Source organism: Hydractinia symbiolongicarpus, chromosome 8, assembly GCF_029227915.1.
Source record: "Hydractinia symbiolongicarpus strain clone_291-10 chromosome 8, HSymV2.1, whole genome shotgun sequence".
Classification (NCBI taxonomy): domain Eukaryota; kingdom Metazoa; phylum Cnidaria; class Hydrozoa; order Anthoathecata; family Hydractiniidae; genus Hydractinia; species Hydractinia symbiolongicarpus.
The window spans coordinates 12,822,496-12,844,704 of record NC_079882.1 but is presented as its reverse complement, the minus strand read 5'-3'; the positions used below and the strand labels follow the sequence as shown (position 1 = coordinate 12,844,704).

General features: G+C 34.8%; 1 protein-coding gene across 1 annotated transcript; it reads left to right on the top strand.

Moving 5' to 3' along the window:
* The first annotated feature begins 153 nt into the window (after positions 1 to 153).
* Positions 154 to 7,960, top strand: LOC130654053 (uncharacterized). The gene is made up of 8 exons (XM_057456568.1): positions 154 to 285; positions 3,646 to 3,739; positions 3,982 to 4,500; positions 5,096 to 5,315; positions 5,591 to 5,849; positions 6,132 to 6,285; positions 6,394 to 6,587; positions 7,280 to 7,960. The coding sequence occupies exons 2-8, from the start codon at positions 3,673 to 3,675 to the stop codon at positions 7,748 to 7,750; spliced, it is 1,884 nt and encodes a 627-aa protein (XP_057312551.1). The 5' UTR covers positions 154 to 285; positions 3,646 to 3,672; the 3' UTR covers positions 7,751 to 7,960.
* The last annotated feature ends 14,249 nt before the right edge of the window (positions 7,961 to 22,209 follow it).

Sequence of the window (22,209 nt, the reverse complement as noted above, 5' to 3'; positions counted from 1 at the left end):
GTTTTGCGAGTTTCTACCACCTTATGCCCAAACTTCACACATTATCATTGCTTGTATTTTATGAGGTCTGGTACGTAAGTACTTTATGCTAATCAATAATCGAGGCACTTTCCCCAGGACTGGCATGCTGCTGCAGAACTACGCTACTACAGGTCGAGTCTTTGCGTTTTGCAAAATTTTACTTTACAGAATTTAAAAGAAAATAAAGAAAGTATAATTTGTAACCAACAAAAAGAGGAGGCAAGGTCTATTTATTACTTAAGAAGAGAATAAATGTGAATCAAGGTAAGTAGTAAACAACTTTTGTTTTTTGTTGTCATCAGTTGATATCATCGTGCTCGTTTTCTACTCGCCGTAGAGCTACGCTAGTTTTGAACTGATGCTGTCGCTATGAAAATGTCAACAATTACAGTTCCATGGGAGCTAGTTTTGTACAGTAGGGAAGTAGCACGGTAAAAGTATATTCCAAAATTTTGACGTTCTGTAAGTAATGGGAATCAATGCACAAAATAAGTTTTTTTTATTTCGTGGGATGCAATTAAATTAATGAATCAATCCAAAGTGAGTTTTCTTTATTCGCTAAAAATTATTTTTAAATATTATACCAAAAATTTGTGAATTTGGAGGGGGGTGTTTTTCACTTCGGTACACATGATGTTAAAAGTTCTGTTTTACTAGGAATTTAACCCTATTTATTTTTCCTTTTTTCTTCTTTTTTGGGGAGAGAGGGGGAAGGAGAGAGGGGAAGGGGGGCGGGAGGGAGAGGGAAAATTTTACTACCTATAGTTATATAACTTTAGATATAGATAAGGCATAGGCTAGCAATTTTTTGTCTTATATTTTTTTTTCTGTTACGACGAAGATGTAGAAATTTTCATTGTTATTATTAAAACAAATGTGCGATTTTTCTACATTTTGTTTTGGATGGAAGAATTGGATGTTTTTAAATTTTTTGATATAACAGATACGTTGTTTAAACATTAGTTTTTTTTCACCGACATAAACAGCATCACAATCCTTACACGGGATTTTGTAGACAATATTACATTGACTCTCTAGACATATTTTGTCTTTCGGATGCGACAGTATACTACGTAGCGTGTTTTTAGATTGAAACACTGGCTTTATTTTATGATTTTTCAATACCCGCCGAAGTATATTACTTGTCCCCGGTATATATGGCATACATACAGTGTGCAAGAGCACAAAAGAGGCGTACGCAACGCAGATACAGACAAAAATGAGATTGCGGACCATAGCTGTAAGAATGATCATGTTATAGACTGGAACAATAAAAAGATCATAGACCGAGAGTCTGGTTGGACAGCAAGAAAAGTAAAAGAAACCATAAATAGTATAGACAGAAATACTCATATCAATAGTAATTACTTTAATTGCTTTTTTTAATTTTAAGTTAATTACTTTAATTGCTGTGATCTGATTTCGATCCTCTAATTATCTCTTCAAATGATAAATAACCAAAGATGATTACGATCATTTCCCGTCGATGACAGCTGTAGCTGTCGAAACGTAGCCTAGAATAAACTCACTTGTTCATGACATGATAATATTTGTATTATTCAATGATGAAATCCCCTTCACCCTTAAAAAAGAGTCCCCAAATACCCGTCGCTAAAATAGGGTTAATGTATTCATGTTTCCAAATATTGAACCTATCATCGAGTATTGTTTCCTTAATTCTGTTCGTCAATTTCTAGAAAAGACTAGCCAAAAACCTCTTGTGCGAGATGAAACTTCAACAGAATGTAATAAAACAAAACAAAACTGTATACATTCCCTGGTCAGTGGAAGTCAAATAACAACCAAAAGAGTCAAATTTCCAAGATTGTTGTCACAATAAATAGAAAAACACGGTATACATTAAGTAACCCTTCTTCAATACTTACAACAATCTTTGCAAATGATCTTATAGACTAATTGGTTAGACCAAAAATTTCTCTCGGATTAACCCGCTTTCGCCCTCCGTAACGTAGTCATTTTGAAAACGACGTATATTTTGTTTTCAGCATTGTACACCTGGGACAATGTAGGGAATATGACTGATGTTAGTTAATTTTCACGAGGAGCTCAGAAAAAGTAATTTTGTGCTCAATATTTTGTGAAAAACGTCGGTTATTTAGTGCGCAAGTATTAATTGGAATTGAAATTTATCGTCAAGCTCAAGGGAGAACAAATGAAGAAAACTAAACCACTACTGGTTTTTTTCTACCTAACGTGAAACCCTCTCTCAAACAAAAAGTCACGAGTATGAAGTTAATGTTGTGAGAATATTAAAAGCACAAATCTAATTTGGTAAAAAGCGTTATTAATCTATTGTCGCTTTTCGCAGATTGCAGAATATAGTAAACCCGCGGTTTATAATTTTGGGGTGTTAATGGATGTGTTTTGGTACAAGTACAAGCAATTTTAAAATAGTACAATTCAAATATGCTGTAAGGCGTGAAACATCAGTCAAAATTTTTTTAAAAAAATTGAGCCTAGAAAAAAGCGAGCTTAGAAATCACTCTTTCGTTCCAAGGGATTTTCACCTCTTTTGTTCTAAGAGAAGGCAGAAATCCCTGGCAACGAGGGTGGCTGGAAAACATATGACCAGCCATTAAAAGCGGGATTATATAAAGTAAAAGATGTACCGGCGTTTCTGGGGGTTAAAGGTTTCTATAGATCCTAATTTCAAATGTTTACAAAAGTTTACGGAACTTTTCACAGGCAAAATAGCTATTATTGAAATTTATACAGATTTTTTAGAAGCAGAAGATCCAGAAGGCTATATTCTATTTAAAAAAAAATCACCAATTTCAAGCAAATGCTTGGTTATTTTAAATGGATTTATTTGACTTCTGTGGTCTGAGGGGAATGAGTGCGCATGTCAAAACATTCTGTCGCACGACACTTTTCGTGCGACAGAATGTCCATTATCATCAAATATATGTATATTGCAATTGCAAATGACAATCAGTCGGAAAATTTCTAGCAACAGCTAAAAATTTTTCAAAATAAAGATAAAAAATTTATGAAAATGCATTGTTATTTTTATTATTTAATTAATTTCTTCGTCTATTAATAAAAAAATTAAAATAAATTATGTGAAATTAATTATAATGTAAAACTGTAAACAAAAGCACAAGGGAAATGTAAACAAACTTCGCAGATTCAGTTTGCTTGCTGCGATCACACAATGCAGCAAGCGTGCATATGATTCGAGCGCTAATTCGAAAAAAATATATATCATTCGGCACGATACCTGTTTTAAACAGATCGATTGTTTCAACAAACAAACCAATAGAATTTGAACTCAACTATATTAGCCAATCAGAATGCTTGACTCATTGACTTCATTCTACATTATTTTGTGAGGCTAATAATTAAGCTAAAGTAAAAAAAATAAAAAAATGGGGGAATATTTTAACGAAGATTTAAAATTTATAAGAAAATGATTTAATAGAAAAGTATATATCAATAAATAGGAACTGAAATATCGCGCGTGCGCGTGTGTGTGTTTTACGATTATATATCTTATGCTACTGTAAATTATTACTTTTAGTTTTTATAGAAACGGATTGAAACTTAAAAAAGTGTTGCTTTTTATTTAGAATGTAAAAAAAACACATTTTGCTTTGTTATTAGATATTATAAAGATGCTTTGCATTGAGAATGGATAAACGAGTCATAATCATATTTGTCTTACTTATCTACGTTGGTGACACATCAACTGTGCAAGGTATGTCGTGTTTCTGCTGTCTCAGGCAACTGTGCATTACCTTGCTATCCCACAGAGCCTCTTTATGATTCGAGTTATACTGATATATCGGTGCATTGAAGAACAATATAAATACCGCGAATAAAAGGCGCATGTAGATACGAGAGACTTGTTTTAAAATTTTAGTATACAAGTGTTTATTTATTCTTTCGATGTTTTAACCAGTTTTGGTAATTTTGATATAACTGCTATTATTTCTATAGGTAACATATTCAAGAATCTATTAAATTTTTTCACCGGGAACGAGGAAAATGATGTGGCCGAAAGACAAAAAAGAATAACGACGGATGAAGGTAATAAAGCCATAGGGCTTGAAGTACGAGGATTTCGCAATGGAGAGAAAGATGAAGAAGAGGCTGATTTGAGAAGAAGTGTCAACGAAGAACTTACAGAAATATATAACACGGCCAGTCATACAGAAAAAAGTAGTGAAAAGAAGCTTAAAACGCGCAGCGTACACGATAATGAAGCCAGCGCGCCAGGACAGACAAAATTTCTAGAACACGTGACCATGAGGAGTACCAATAAAAACGATGAAAAGAAAGAAAACATTGTTGCACCTTCTGACGGGAAACAGGTTCGTTCAAGTCGTTCGAAGTTTGAAAATGTAAACAGTAGAGAAGAAAAAGAAATGTCATCAATTAAGACTGTGTCTTCACTTAGTGTTCCCGCTAATGACATGAGCGGTAGTGGACAAGAAGACGATACTCCTCTCACGGAAGGTAAGTTTGGTCTGGTTTAGTTTGCCTACACCAATTTCCTAAATCATCTTTTTTCTATTGACGAACGATGACGAGCTAGTATTAACAGCTCTCTAGGTTTTGTCTACCACTAACCAGAAGGACTTATGCTCTTTGTGATGTCATTGCAAACTGCAGCTAATTATATACATGATTTGTTTTGTTTTGTATACAATCTAAACTGTCAATTACGCAAACCTTAATAGTTTCTCCAGTAGCTAGACATTTATTTTGCCTCCTACAAACTCTTTATAATTCCTGTAAATTGAATTTAGCTACTCCTGGAAATAACTCCTGAGAAGTTGCAAATATAAAAATAAAAAAAACTCTTGTTTTGATCTGTTTCTTTAGTCATCAGGTTATGGGAATTGTTTACGTTTTTCTCATTCAATTTTCTGTTTTTGTCTAACCAGATCAATTGTAGAAAAAGGTCGGAAAATCTCAATAATAATTCCGGGATTTACTTTCTGAGAATAGATGGAAACCCATAATCCTTCCCTCTGGACAATGTTGCTTAATACAAGCCACCATAAATAACATACAATTTTTATCTATATTTGGTGTTTTCTTTTACTAGTGTCCACATGGCCTAAAGGGCGTTATGGATTGCCAAAGTCAGTATTTGGTTGTCCCAAGTCAATCGGATTCAGGTGGAAAACTGGTTTTCGTTACCATGACACTGAAGACGATGGAACAGAGAATCAGAGATCTGATGTCTTCACTTTGGCAGCTAATTTCTCTGAAGATGGGATTAGTCACGAGTTTTGCATTAAAGATGATTTTGAAGGTGAAGGAGAGTAAGTACAATGTCACTACTCAAACGTCCATCACTGTTAGTTATTTAGTTGTAAATGCAATTAGAATAGCGGAAAAGAGTAGATTGTGTTTACCTACCTTTGCGTCAGTCCTTATTATTTACTTTTGTAAAATGGCGTAAAACTAGGTAGATTCAGATACGAGATACAAGAGTTTAGTCCTTAAGATAGTGTTAAAAATAGTAACGACAAAGGATTGCGGAAAAAATAAGTAACTATTGCAGTATTATTTTTTATTTTTTTTACATTAACTTCAGCTGGCCTACCGGCAAATATTGCATCTACAAGCGTGGTCCAGTTTGTCCTACCGGCCTAAAAGAAGGCTTCGTGATATGGGACGATGAGAATACAGATAATCAGAACGACAAAGGTGGAGCGCTACCTGAAGGAGAGTACACTGAAGACACGAAAATATATTTCTGTTGTAGTACTACTGGTGTCGTGGACAATCAAATATCTTTGCCTGCAAAAAGTCCATTCTTTTTGTTTGCCTATGAATCTTTTAAATGCCAAAAGGTAGGTTGGTTGAGTAATTAAAGCGAGTTTATGTGACGCTCTGCTAAGTTTTGCAGTAACATAAAAAATGTTGAGTACTTGTTGTAAAACAGTCACACAACGGCTGTACAGCAGTCACCATTACGGCTTTACTGGAAACACATTAAGAACAAAGCGACGCAAGAGACATTGCACAACAAATCTCTACAACAGCTCCGCGAAAACTGGTACACAAGAACTATGGATTTAAATGGAAACCCAGCTCAATAACTAAAAAAAAACATTTTTAACATTTTTATATAGGTCCTAAACATGAAATCGACAAGCGAGTTTATCAAATTTGACGACGAAGACCATGGGAACACTGACCACGAAGGTGGCGAATATCCTTACGGAATTCACAAGTTTCAAAAAGATCACATGTTGTTTCTATGCTACTATGAACCAACCAAACCAGGTAACTGCTATCACGTAATTCAGATGTTTTAAGAAATCCTTAAAGCCTTATTATTCTTCCCTATTCCTAAATTTTTCCCTCCACTAAACATATAACGTGTCGTTTTAGTTCATTCATATAATGCTGAATCTGCACTTGCGACGAATCTTGAAGAAGAATCAGCCAAAGATGAAGAACAGTTAGATCAAGAGAGCATACGACAAGGTGAAGAAATCATGAAAGCTTTTATGAAAGCAACAGGAGGTGTGGAAGATGAAACGAGTAAAAGAGAAAGAACGAAAACTATAATCAAAACCATCAAAGTAAAAACTATTTCTGATTTCCTTTATGCTGTTTGATCTAATATTGGTTTGTGTTTGCTTAAACAATTTTCAGATTATAACACTTATAACTCGCAAAGAGGTCCCAACATGGTGCATATACATGTCACCGTATTACTCATAAAAACACAAACCGGTTTTCTGTTTCTTGTTTGTCTTTTTTAAGGAAATTGAGAAAAAATCAGTAGAACCTGCTGTTAACTTAACATAGAGGATTTGTGAGGGACAAACTCTCTTACTGTGTGCAAAGTCGCTTTTAAAAAAAGTTGACCATTTGTCACACCTAATACACAATATAAACAGTTCAATATATTTACTTAATTCTTGGCTACTATACAGATTTTTAATCTCTTGGTCAACAAAACGAATGAAACAATCCATGATAATTCTACAGGATTGGATATTCTGCGTTATGACATGATCAAATTGATATATCCATCCATCTGTCTACTATTATAAATCTCAATTAAGAAAAGCTTACCAACCAATCGGGTTTTATAAATTGCAGTTTCCTGCAAGGTTCGGTCCGGTCCAAGAAAGGAATCATGCTTGAGATCTAAAAAGCTGAGAAGATGCCATTTCCATGAATCGAAAGAAAAATTTAAGATTACGTTTTTACTTCATATTTCCTGTTTTTTATCATATGGTATACTTATTTGAATTTCCTTAATTAGGTTCCAGTTAATAGCAAGAACAGTCCAGTTGCGACCGTAATTGGATTGGTCCTCGGAAGTATCGTAATAGGAACCATAATAATATTTATTACAAAGCTTGTGATTCCAACCAGAAAAGGACAGGATAATATACGTCCAGATCCACAAGATCTAAGCAACGAATGGAAGGGGTCACATGTTGGTAACATTTCAGTACAAGCTTTATATGAAAACGAGAACGTTCAAAGTACGGCCACCGATATAAGTGATGACGAAGACGATGATGGTGATGGTGGTGATAAGAGCCCGTCTTGTTACACTGCTTCTGAAATTGATTCTTGGTCGGATTTGGAAGAGGATGATGAGTTAGTAGAGGATCAATTACTTCCTGATTCAGAATTAAAAAGTGGATTAGAACTTTTGTTTCTAAAACAACAAAGACATTATTGGAATCAAAGGAGAAGACATGAGCAGAGAGATCACTCCCAATAATGCCAACTTTTCACAAAAATAAAGCTTTTTTTACAGAAGCCCATTTGTTGCCTGATCAGGAAGCGCTTTTGTAAACATGGCCACTAACTACTGAATAGAACTTCATGAAAATGACGTTGCTAAAGTTTATTTTTTTTACCTTAAAAATGTAAATATACTTTTTAAAAGATCTTTATACGGAATCGTCCAAAATAAATTATTTTCTTTATATCTAAATTTAGTATTTTTTTGTTTCCAAAATTTGAAACACTATGGTTTGATCTTTGCAACATTTAAGGAGCCACGAAACGGCTGTTGGTTTTCGGCTTTAGTGACTTACACGAAAGTCGAGCTAATGGCGGTCACAAAGTTTGTGATCACTAAGGACAAAAACAACAACTTAAATCATCTGAAATATCATATTGTTGAAATATCATACTCTCCACATACATATATTGGATATCCATAATTTATTCGATAAGCAGATTTTTAATAAAATAAGCTTCAAACTTTTTGTACTAGCTAGCTATATTCTTTGAAATTCTGCCTAGAAACATACAAGTTGGCTGTACATAAAGTCGAACATAAAGTCGAAGAAACAACAATGATTTTAAAAACATTTTAGAGGTAACAAATACAGCTCATTGTGTTGCTTCTGTTCCCTCGTCAAAACAAACTTTTGATTTACTGATATTTAATACAGTTTACAGACCGTAGCTTATTTTACTACCAAAGAGATTATTAAAGGAGAATTTTTCTTTTTTTAGAAAATAAAAATAAAAAAGTAGCAAATTTGTCGTAAAAAGTTAATTAAGCATGGATTGAGCTTATTAAATCCTTTCGTAGCCCCTTTAAGTGGCGTTAAAACATTGAGGTCTTAACTTGGCAACACAATTTGCGTTGGTACATTTCCATTCTATCTTCGCAACATAATAATCTCTGCTGACACTGTTCTCTGACATATAGTAAGGACAATATTAAGTCAGTATCGGAAGATAGTCAATAAAAAACATTGTTCGATGCTGGAAGTAAAATATAAATATATATAAACAGTGATAAAATACAATTATCTCGTTTTAGATGTCCAAGTAGCTGAATTGTTTACTCAGTGTTTTATTTATACAATTTTTTTACTATTTCACAGAAATATAGGCCTTAATACATAATAAAATGATTTTAACTTAACACAAAAATTGCTGAGTCAGCAGAAATTTCTTTTTAAAAATGTATCAAAAACAAGAAAAAAATCGGCTTCTACAAGCCTCAACTGAACCTCGTCCCCAGTGTCTTGTGGCCCCTGAGCTGTTATAACAGAGTGGCCAACAATGACCCTGGTCACGTGATACAAAAACGCCCAGATATACTATAGATGCAAATTTGGCGCTTGCCTTAAAAGCAAGATTCAGAGATGGCGGGCAAAAAGACACAGCGTTAAAGAAACTTTTTTGTCGATGAAAGCAAAATTGTCAGAATATTACTGTCTGAATGTTACTAGCTTGATTGTTCAATATTGGTTTTGCGATTATACGCAGCACACGTCACGATGAAAGTCAGCTGCATGGTTTTTAGCTAACAAAATGTTCTGTAAAAATGTGACAGATAGCTAATTTGCCAACATAAGATTTAAAGAAAACAAGGCCATGTTGTCAACAAAATATTTATAAAAATAGACTCAAACATTGACTAACAACATTGAGTTTTGTATCCAAGTAGGGTAATGACTTTAACAACGTTGGTTTATATGGCTACTAGCTATTAATTAAGATGTTAACGTAATTTGGACGGTACACGCTAGCTAGCTAACTACCAGCAGTTCTGCAGGGAAAGACAAACACCTTGTAGTGTTGGATACTGCATATATACAGACTGTTCTATATTTGTATATATATATGACTCAAAGTGAAGTGTATATAGCCTCTTTGTATTTAACTACAATACGAGACACACGTGTTATTTCTTTTCCTGCTGGTATCTCTCATTTGGCGACGAGGATTGGATTTTATAAAAAGAAAATTTACCACAACATTTCAGAAACATTGTCAGACAAGTACAAGTACGTTCTCAACTTTGTACTTGAATTCTTGTACCCTTTGGAAGAAAACTGTTACGCTCAAGCTGCGTCGTTCGCCATGAGCCACCTCCTCCATTTTCTTTTAAAATTGTGCTACGGCTACGATTTTACGTAGGACATCACCACGCTCAACCAAATTAGGCTTCAAGTGTTGTGTGCGCAAAACATAAACAAACATGGCGCATGCCTTAGCGAATCTTTACTCGTGTGTGCAAGAATTTCAACTACAAGATCACGAAGAAACTACTTCAAACATACACAAGCGTTGGTGTGTGTCGGCAGAAAATTTGGAATATTGTTTTACTTTTGAAGGACTAGATACAGTACCGACAGAAGATGGGGCTGTCTCACCAGAAGTTAAGAAAAAAGCAGCGCTCCTAGCCTTAGGCGGCCATCAGTTGCGGGAGCTCTACAACACCCTCGAAGATACAGGGACGATTATACACTGAGGCAAAGAGAGAGATGGAAGAGCATTTTAAAGGTTCAAAGAATCTCACTGCAGAAAGATACAAATTTTTCTGCATGAGACCACGATCAACTCAAGAAACTCATGATCAATGGGTTACTCGTTTAAAGACTAAAGCTAGAGACTGTGAGTTTGATCAAATGAACATGAAGGAAGCAATTAAGTTGGTGGTTACTCTACACACACCGATTCCTAAATTACAAATAGCTGTCATAAGAGATGATTTCGAGCAAATGATGAAGCTGGCACAATCTATGGAGCTGGCTCACTGAGAAGTTACCTACATGAAGGCAAACACGATGGACCCTCATAATACTCAATCGGCAGAGAACATCGACCTTAACAAATTGGCACATTATGCTGTTCAGCAAGGTATGCGGCTGGCACCAAATAAGCCAGCCAACAAATTAACAAAAATGGTTAAGTTGTGTTGTTATTGTTGAGAAACGACACCACACAAAGAAATTGCAAAGAGGTGCCACATGTAATAACTGTGGCAAGAAAAATCATTTTTCAAGAGTTTGTGAAAGTCAACTTGTTTATTGCACAGCCAGGACCACAAGGAGGGTCATTTTACGAATATGGGGCAACAGAAATTAAACTTGATCCAGTGAAGGACAAGCTACGAACCACTAGTGAAAACTATCCATCGACTGTAATCGAGGTAAACATCGACAACACCGGGATCACTATGCAAGTAGATTCGGGGCAGATGCAAATGTAATTCCATGGAATGTTTATGCAGAACACTTAAAACACATTCCTCTTCGATCAACCAAGGCAAAACTGCAACCATACAACTCAGTTACAACACACAATCAAGAACAGAAGGTTGATGTAATCATGCACCACTTTGATGTAGTATTCAATGGCATTGGGGAGCATAAATATCGTCAGGTTCACCTTCATATTGATGAAACAGTGTGCCAAGTTGTGCAAGCGCAACGTCGTTACTCCGTTTGCACACCGTGAAAAGTTGGAGACTCTGTTACAGGAGCTTGAAAAGGAAGATGTCTTTAAACGGGTAGAGGGACCAACTGACTGGGTCTCCAACATTGTCATAACACCAAAAACCGATCCATCACAAAGTAGAATGAGTATTGACACGACTACCGTCAATAAAGCAATTCAACGCACGCGTCATGTCATACCAACGATTGAGGAACTTAGATATAGAATGAATGGGACATGCCATTTTTCTAAGCTGGACATGAATCATGGTTATAGTCAATTTGAAATTGATGACTCATCTCGATACGTCACAGTGTTCTACACGCATAAAGGCCTACGTCAATTCAAGCGACTCAACTTTGGCACCAATTCAGCTGCAGAAGTATTCCATGATGAAATGACTAACACTTTAGCTGACATCCAACAGGCTGCTAACATCTATGATGACGTCATTGTATTGGTCGTACTCAACGAGAACATGATTTAACATTAATCCAGGTTCTACAACGACTAGCAGACTGTGGATTAACATTAGGACGATCCAAATGTCAACTTAATGTGACATCTGTTAAATTTTTTGGTTTAATATTCTCGGCTAGTGGTATATCACCGGATCCTGCCAAGGTAGCTGCGATTGATGCCATGACAGCACCCTCAAATGCAAGGGAACTGAAATCCTTTCTAGGCATGACTAATTTCAGCTGTACCTGTATTCCTGGTTATGTCAACATTACTGCAACTTTACGACAAACTAAAACTAAATGTAAAGGCCGAGTTTTGGAGTGGACAGAGGAGTGCAACACTGCATACAACAAGCTCAAGGAAGTTTTGAAGCAACACACAATGATGGCTTATTTTGATCCATATAATATCCATATAAGGACACCAAGCTTAATTTAGACGGATCGAAGAAGGATGGTCTTGCTTCCATCCTTGCCCAGAGAGATCCTCAAGACAACATCCTTAAGCCTATTCGTTATGACAGTAGAGTTACTACACCTACCGAAAGGAATTACTCACAACTAGAGATTGAGAGCCTTGCTCTCGTTTTTGGAACAATGAAGAACCACATATATCTGTATGGGGTTCCCCAACATACTGCCAGTACAGATCATCAACCTTTACTAGCCTTGTATAAGCAAACGAATCAGGACATGCCAGCACGTATTCTGAGGCATAAACTAAAACTACAAGGCTACAATTTCCAGTTAATACACGAACCTGGTTCAATTAACCCATCTGATTATCTTTCTCGCCATCCACAGCAAAAGCAGGCTCCATGCCAACAAGAAAGTGAATTTCCTTTATACTTAGTCACCAATGCTGTCATGAGAAGTGATTCAGCTATTACCACTGATATGATTGTGCTGGCAACGTTGGAAGATGCAATGCTTCAATGTCTTGCTATTGCTGTACGACAAGGATACATTGACAAGAGGCAGAAAGTGCTACAACCCTACAAAGCCATCTTCAAGAAATCAGTGTGGACGAGGAGACAGGATCATTATACCGTCACAGCTACAACAAAAAACTGTACAACTGGCGCACGAAGGTAATCAAGGCATAGTGAAATACAAACAACTCATCAGAAGCACTATGTGGTTTCCGGGAATACATGCTATGGTGGAGGCATCTGTAGCATTTTGCAACCCGTGTCAAGCTGCAACGGATACGAAGCAACAAGAGCCAATGAAAGTTTCTTCACTACCAGAACAACCCTGGATTAAACTTAACACTGACCTATTTGGGCCAATCGAGCGTGGTAATGAGTACCTACTATTTGTAAAAGACATGTATTATCGGTACCCTGTTGTAGAGGTCGTTCACGCCACATCTGCACAATCGCATTTTTTCCCTTTTTGGAATTCCGGAATATCTAGGGTCAGATAACGACCCTCCTTATAGTAGAACAACATTGCAAGCTATGCCAAATACATGGGATTCAAGCATGGTCCGAAAATACCCTTAGCACCATGGACGAATGGCATGGTCGAGAACTTTATGCACAATCTCAATAAGCTCTTGCAAACGTCTTTGCCGGAACACCTGAACTGGAGACACAAATTACAGCGCTTACTGCGGGCATACCGGGGCACTCCACATACAGTGACGGGTCGCAGTCCAGCAGAGGCTTTATTCAATGACAGACAATACAGAACCCGGTTGCTTGCTGCACGCCGCGCTGAAAGGCCAAATTTCCACACCAAAATATCAGCCAAACAGGAGGCAAGACAAACCTCGATAAAAAAATATGCAGACTGAAAAGCATATGTTGCAGAGAGTGAGCTACAAGTGGGTGATTGGGTTATGTATCGCCAAAAACAACAAAAGAAGAGCGATGCGCCCTACTGTGGAACCCCACATCGCATTATCAAAAAAGTTGGTGGCAGAGTCACTGCAAAGTGGGATGGACATGTCATCACACGGCATAGCACCTTCTTTAAGAAAATTCCCAATCACCCAAGGAAAGAAAGGAGACTATTCACGAAATCAACATCTGTAGCGACTGCAATATACCACCGTTAACCTGTGAAAGAGAAGCGGACAAAGACGCAGTTTACAGTGAAGATAAAAGTATGCAAACCGAGGAGTATGAAGTAGAGGAAGATACGCATAATCTCGATCAAGAAGTTGCGATTGAACAAGTTAGAAGATCTACACGTGAAAGAACGAAGCCGTCTAAGCTAACAGAATACGAAGTAGATCTCCCAGAGTCTTTGAAATAAAAAGGGGAGTAATGTAGTGCCGGAGACTACATATATACAGATTGTTCTATATTTGTATATATAAGGCACGAAGTGAAGTGTATATAGCCTCTTTGTATTTAACTATATTACGAGACACACGTGTTATTTCTTGTCCTGCTGGTATCTCTCACACCTCACAATTTAATTATCAAGATAAATTTGCTTTCTCTTTAAATTTTCTTTATCATGCAGACTAAAAAAGGTATATTTTTTAACATATTTCTTAACGAGCCTCTTCAAAGTTGATGCAAAAATTTAGCTGATCTTTTTATCCACTCCACAAAATATCGACCGCCATATTTGTTGTATTCTTGTTTACATGAAACTCCCGCGCGGGGCAGAAATAAGATTTTGCAGGGCAAGAACTGTTTCATAAATTATTTTTTGGGTATAATTATCCTAAATTATAAGCGATAATGTGACCAGCCTGTTCCAGGGCCTTTTTGCCGCTATCAGCTTCATCAATAAGGCAAAATGCCCTGGGAACGAGATTGGCTCCAACTTTTTACAATCTCGTTATTTTTCATCAGCTTCTGTTTTTAATGAACTTCGGGTTAACCCTGTTAAAATGGTGTGCAGATTTTTTTGTTCATTCTTATATTTTTAACAATAGCCTTTTGTTTTTTCCAAAAGATTCTTTGTTAGCATCCCCTGTTGCATCGAACGCTGTTAAAAGAAAAATATTCCATATAAAAAGATTTCCGCACATCGTATCATGGCTGCATGATTCATCAAGCATGTCTGAAAATTTTAAAGTAAAACGAAAATGCTATCGAAAGTTAAAGCTCGTGCAGTATAGCATAATGAAAATCGTCTTAAATTTTTACATAATGCGCCATCTTTGTTGTTATTAACGTTTCTCTTTAAATAGTTACGTCATTTCTTTCTGTACAATTTCGCAAGCACGTAGACTTAAGGGGGATTTTAACGAAGCGAATTGAACAGCGAATTCGACGGCGAATTCGATGGCGAATTCGGTTTTTAATTTTCACGACAAAATAAATAAGGCGCCAAATTCATTGGTTACATTAGTTAACCGCGTTCTGATTGGTCAAAAACTAGCAGCGAAACCTTTAGCCGCTAAAAAATAGGAAAATCAAAAAAACAAAACAAAACTGCTCATGCTCAGATTCAATTCGCTTCGTGAAAATCCCCCTTTAAACTATATTCGGCAGAACTAATTAATTATTCATGATTTTATTTTAAAGAGGAATTGTTGAGGCTGAATATTTTTTTTTGGTGAAAGATAATAGTATTTTAGCCACAAAATCGTGACAAGTGTGTTATAACAGAAAAAATATGGCGTTTACAGCTTGCAATCATACAACGTCTCAAACACACTACACTGGCACTATTCGCGCATTATTCGCGCATGTTTTCACGCTCGATGACTTCTAACTGTGCAGTTTATTAATTCATTAAATTTATTCGAACTTTAACGTCTCACAAAAAAAAATTGTCTCATTTTGAACTCTCCTGCGTATAGTGTTTTTTCGGTATATTTTGTTTACAGTTTAGATATTAGTTCGTTATTTAAAATATTAATTTTGTTTTTGTGAATTTTCGCGCGTGGTTTTAAATCTTTCTGTCTCAACTGTTGCATAAAGCCCGAATCACACCAGACATTTTAGAAAAATGGGTTGTGTTGTGTACATTATAAAATGTTTAGTTGCGTATATTTCGTTTTATCTATTTAACTGGTCGGTCACTTAAAAAAAATGTTGGTTCTCTGTTGGTTACTTTCAAATACTGGTGCTTCTCTGGTGGTTACTATAAAATACTGGTAGTTATCTGTTGGTACTTCAAAATACTGCTGGTTACTACTGGTTCCTACTTTTAGTAAAAGCGAATTACGTAGTAATGTTGTAACTTTACTTTAATCTTAAAATACTGTATGTAATTCCGTAGTTTTAAAAATCTATACGTATTGCATTTTATTTGGAAATGCTAGTATGATTTGAAATGTAGGTTAGTTATCAAAATAAATGTGTGTCTGTTGTAAAATGATTATGTTAATAAATATGTTGTCACGTTTTCTAGCCATTAACAAACCTTAAACAAAACAATTTTACTTTGGCTACAAACACAGATTTTGAGAGAGCATCAAAGCCGGCTAATCTTTTATGGTTTTCTTCAGTTTGGTATAAGAGCTTTTTATCCTAGCCAAAAAAATTCTTGTGTTAAAGTTGTGGCTATCTAACTAGCTCTTTAGCTAGATCTGGCTAAAAAGTGAAAGTAGTCAAAGGCGGTTTGGTTACAACAAAATTCTTAATCAATAATTCTTATGCTAAATGCAGTTGGGTAGCTACACCTTTATTACTCCCACGAAAACTTTTTATATAAAATAAAATTGCTGAGTGATTATTTTAGCTGGACCGGGTAACAGCAGGCTTTTTCTTGTGTTTTTATTTAAACCGAAACTGCGATAATGTTTTGTTTTGAAAGGGGTATTATGGGTATACAGATGTGCGACACAGTTTACATGAACTAAACGCTCAGCTTAGTTTTGAGCTTTCATGGGAACTTATTCCGCAAAATTGTTGACTTTTTTTGCTATGATGGGGCAACGACAGGTTGTAAACCGTGTTTTTTTTTCAGCTAAAGTTGCGAAAAAATTATTTTTTGAAAATTGTGTTACATTCGAAACACTAAAATTGTGTGCACACTTCACTCAATTTACGGCATGCTGTGTACCTGTAATGAAGCGCTCCACCTTGGTGTGTGACACAGCTTACGGTTTTATTAAGCGCTCAACTTGGCATTCAACGTTACTTGCCGGGAATACCTGGATAATTGTAGCCCTTTTTTTGTCTGTTTGTGCGCAAGAATTAAGTCGTACTAAGGAAACGCAAAATGCCATATATATAAGACGGGTGAATCCGTGGATTTATTGGGCTACGGACTAGTGGACATGTAAAACCAATGTTTGTTATTTCACTGCTATGTCAACAGTTACAAGAATCTAATTAATATTTCAACAGTATTATTAGGCTTCAGTAATTCACCATGGTTATTGCGGTTTAGTAGCTAACCAAATTTACGCTTAACTTGCGCAAATATTTACATTTAATTATTTTGTCAAAGTATAAAACTCATACGTCATCGAAATTTCACCTATCTTCAATCATGACAACACAATGATCATGTTTGCATTTTCTTAATGTTTATTCAGAACATACTGTGTAATGAAAAAATTAAGTGCATCTGACCATAATAGGAATTCATGCTAGCTGCACCATATTCTTACCTAAAAATCTTGCTGTTGATCAGAACACTGACTAAACGCGCACATTTAGATCTCAAATTAAAAGCGCAATGAGAAGTATATCGAAAAACAATGGATGTATTGTTTCAATTCATGCAAAGTTTGATGCTTTTTTTGTAAAATCAAATTCTATCAATGAACCCGAAGCTTGTTAGAACGTGCGTTTATTGAAAAAATAAGGAATAGATGACTAACTAAACAGGTAGAAGTCTGAAAAACAGGCTAAATAAATTTTAAAAAACGGCGTGAGAAAAGTGTACACAAGATACCTGTAAGAAAACATCTTTCTTGTTACTGCAACGAAATGGGGTTTTCGTGAATTGCTAAGGCTGTCTGACCTAGATTTTGTAAGTTGCTTATTTATATTTTCTATATATTCTATTATCGATATTGATGTAAATATTTACAAAATATAAAGGAATTTCCTAAAAAAAAGTTACAAAAATAAAAGCAATTTAATGTTCATCCATCCGTCTTCTTTGTCCATAACCCGTTCTCGGTCGTGCTATTGTTTCTCTGCGACCACCATGTTTAGCTGTCTTTGGTCGCTCTTGGCGATTTCTTTGCCTACTTGAAAGTCGCTCTTCTTTCTCAATCAATTGGTCAAGATTTTCTGATCTTTTTGTTGTAAAAGTGTCTTCTCTTGATAAAGTTAACTCATGTTGTACAGGCATCTTTTTAATTTTATTCTTGCTATTTCGACGTAACAGATTTTTCTCGTTCTTTTTTGAATGTTTATCTTGCTCACGTTGTTTAACTAGATTCTCACAAAGAATATCAAAATCAGAAATTCTGTTTTTGGAAGCCTCCTTGTTTTGCTTAATTAAGGATTCTATATATTGATCTGATTCCACGATATCACTTGAATTATTGTTTTTACTTGTCGAAGAGTAATTAATGTATGTAGGAGATGTAAATGAAGATGGATGCTTGGTGTTAGGATAATTCCCATTGTTTGTATAGTTTTTGGTACCACTACCTCGTCTAACTCCAGAACCTAATATACCTACGCTAGATCGTATGGGTGGTAGTGCATTTGGTTTTGTGCCAAGTGTTAACTCTTGTAAACGAGTATCTTTTAATGTGACCGGAGAATGCAATATTTTTTCCCCGAAGAAATCTTGTTTAAAATCATCATTAGCCATTTTTATTCTAAATTATTGATCTAAATAAGAAGGAAACACAATAGAGCTATATATGATCAGTATATAATAATGTCATCACCACCACTTTAAAACAAAAAACAAACAAAAATAAAAAAAAAATTGACAACAACACAATTCGCAAAAATTTTCGTTGATCATAATACTGTATTAGATAATAATAGAAGGAAAATAATAAATCATAAATAGTCGGTGGCCCATGAAAAACCCACGGATTCGCCCTTTCTTTTTATACCGCATTGCGTGTGTCTCACTACTTGCGTTACCATTTTGCGTGACAGACAGACAGGCGTATACGGGTAATATAACATAAAGTAGTCGTTAACCCGTGGAAATATACATGGGGTCGCCCGTCCTTTATATATGGCATTTCGTTTCTTGAGCACAAACAGATAGACGGAATATAAAGAGTCAAAGTCAGTAGTCAAAGCAGCTGCATTACATTTTTATCTCTCTAACTGAGAATGGACATATACATTTGAAAAATATAAACCACGGTTTACAGATACTGCTTTACACAAAGGGACTTACAAATTGCCACGTCGACATTGTTTGTGTAAAATCCTTAAACAAGGAAAAAATATAACCTGTAAAAATTAATACCCACAAATGTTAACGAAAGATCGTTTATAAAAACATTTGTCACAAAAATTCAAAGAGTTGTTAAAATTTGTAGCACGAAGTTCATCAAAAATTTAGCAAGAAAAGTTCAAAGAAAATGATGAAGAATAAACAGAAAAAACCCGCTTTACCAATTGTGTAATATTTTTAGAAATAAACTTCGTACAAACTTCAGATTAGATGTATAAATAATGAAAATCTTGTTTAAATTATAATTTTAAAATTATGTAAACAAAATTAATATTTTAATTCACCGGTATTCTAACAACCTTATCTCCAGGCCTAGTAAGACTCTCACAGATATACAGATTTACAGATTTTCTATCCAAAAGATCATTTGGTTAAAACGATGCACTAAGTCATTTGAAAGCGAAAAATCTGTGTACACAATTTTGAGCAAAAATGTTTTCAATTATAACTGCCACAAAAAAATTTAAGAAATAAGTTACAGCATGTTCGAATGAAAAAATTCGTTTCAATGGAGATCTATTACTGTATTGAAAAGAAAATACAAGAAATTTTTTTTTCTAATGTATTATTATTTTTTTACCGCAACCCAATGTTTTTTTTAGTCTATAATTACATTTCATTTCTAATTAATTTAATTATGTTTAATTCAATCTGAGTTACTTTTTTTCATTTTGGGGAAACGGAGATATATGCAGCAATATTGCCTCGTCCTCTGCTCCTGAAAATATCAAACACGAAAAAAGTCCACATTAGACTTATCACCTCTTTAAAAGCAATTTGGTCATACAGTCCTCATTTTCATAAGTATCGAATTTATTTCCATATAAATTGACGAATTTCTTACTAATAATTTCTTAATGATAATTTCTTACTGATAAAATCTTACTGATAATTTCTTACTAATAATTTCTTACTGATAATTTCTTACTGATAATTTCTTACTAATAATTTCTTACTGATAATTTCTTACTGATAATTTCTTACCGATAATTTCTTACTAATAATTTCTTACTAATAATTTCTTACTGATAATTTCTTACTAATAATTTCTTACTGATAATTTCTTACTGATAATTTCTTACTGATAATTTCTTACTGATAATTTCCTTTGCAAGGAATTCGATGAAGATAATTCTCGAAACCCGTTCGGATAAAGAAGTAAGAAACTTGGAAGCACTTTCTGTGCTGCATAGCATATACGCCTGGTACAGATATCTTTGCGTTTATGTGTTTGAGCAAATATTAGAAGGCAAATAGTAGAAGGCAAAATAACAAACAAACAAACACACAAGTAAGCAAGTAAATACAACACAATAAAACACCTTAACTTAAGAGCAACAAAAAATTCTCTTTTCTCAAATAAGTATCGTCCAATGCCACAATATCATCCCAAGATAACTTAAAATGTTTTTAAAACACATTACGAAATATAAGTTGTGTAAATGCAGTATAAACTTCAAACTCATAACAAATATTCAAGCACGTACAATCGTCTCTGTGAGAGAGTTGGAAGTGTTAAAATAATTTTACAAACACCAATTTTCTTTATATTTTGAATGACTTTCAGTAAGTATTTTTCCATTAACTCAATGATTAATATTAATCAAAAATTAAACCTAATAATTTTAAAAATACACATTCCAAGAAATTTAAGTAAGTGAAATAAAAATTCACTTATATTCATTTCATGAGTCTTCACTGAAAAATATTTAAGTTCAATTCATACAAGAAATAAATAATTGAAAAAACGAGAGATAAAAAAACTCATGAATAATGTATATTACACCCCTAGTGACAGCTCGGTGTTTTTTTTCAAAAAACAACAACAAATCTACGGAGATGAAAAGGGAGATCTCACCTTTTTAAAAATAAAAGTAGAATAGAATTAGAAAAATAGACAAGAAATGAAAATTTGTGTTTAAAGTGTTTCGATTAAAAAAATACATAAATGAATCAGCAGGTCTGAAATCCAAAATCAAAAAACCATCTGTGATAAAAAGTTTTATGTGCCAGTCTATTTAAAACGTTCAACAGGTCATTGTGCTTAGTTTGAATAAAAAACGGAGGTGGATAACTTGCTTAATAATTATATAGCATTTACTATAATCAAAAGGGTTAAATGTTAAGACTCATCCGTCCAACCAACCGAAATATATTGTACAGTTATACACTCTTTTAATTTCTATGTAAAGCCAATCAAGATTTCTAGTTAAAATACGTTGCTTAGCATCACCTGTTCAAAAATTGCTTACCTAATTTATCTGGACAGTTCCTCAGCTGGGGCGCCCCAATTCCATTACATCTCTGGATTGGTAAAGCCTGTGACTATGACACCAACCTCGTCTCCAGGCCCTGGGAACGAGGTTGACTATGACACTTGGCACAATTATAGTACGTCATAATATACTATAATTTACCGGCTTTTGTATTTTGATTACGTCACCCATTCCTTGGCGACACCATAAAGACGTTAAATACTGTAGTGTAGTACGAAAATGTACATGTAAATTGTTGTTGTCATGTTGTTGTCATTTTTGTTGTGATGTTGATGTCATTTTGTTGTCATGTCAATAACTGTTGCTAGAAGGCTTAGTCCATTTTAGGGCACATTTTTGTCATATTTTTAGAGTAAATCGGAAAAACTGACCCAAATTTGCAAAAAAATTTCGGAAATTAGTGCTGTAGATAGTATCCTTCCTAGTATCCTAGGAACTGTCCGAAAGAGTAGCGAAGAGGACAACACACAGACGGTTGCTAATGTAAAACAACAGTACTTTAATAAAAACATATTTATAGATGTAACTTGTTTCCAGAGCTTGTTTTTACTGTCAACCCTGTGGGCTTGTGTGAATTAAAATGCCAGCAAAATGTTACTCGAAATTCCATATCTATATAGTTTTGGGAACACCCCTTCCTTTGTTGATTATCGTTTTTATCTAGCTACTTCTATTTTATCGGTTTAAGGTGAAAATAATAAGGTAGCTAACTAGAGCCACCCCTTGGCTGGTAGCTATGGTTGGTTAATGTACAGATTGGTTGGACTATGCGAAACCTTGTCGGAGCAAATTGCTTCATGTTATAAGCGCAGATAAATTATTTTATCCAGGCTTAACTAACCGCTTTTAATCACTCTTCTCATTCTATTTCGTCCATGATTGTAGTCTTTTGAACTAAATGTTATCTGTATCTCTTAGGCATTCAAACTTACATTTAATGCATTTCTACA

What these genes read in the sequence shown, in the direction of transcription:
- LOC130654053 (XM_057456568.1), top strand. Translation starts at nt 3,673, where the DNA reads ATGGATAAACGAGTCATAATCATATTTGTCTTACTTATCTACGTTGGT. An exon ending in CGATACTCCTCTCACGGAAG is followed by an intron (nt 4,501 to 5,095) that starts GTAAGTTTGGTC and finishes TTCTTTTACTAG; the next exon opens with TGTCCACATGGCCTAAAGGG. An exon ending in AATCTTTTAAATGCCAAAAG is followed by an intron (nt 5,850 to 6,131) that starts GTAGGTTGGTTG and finishes ATTTTTATATAG; the next exon opens with GTCCTAAACATGAAATCGAC.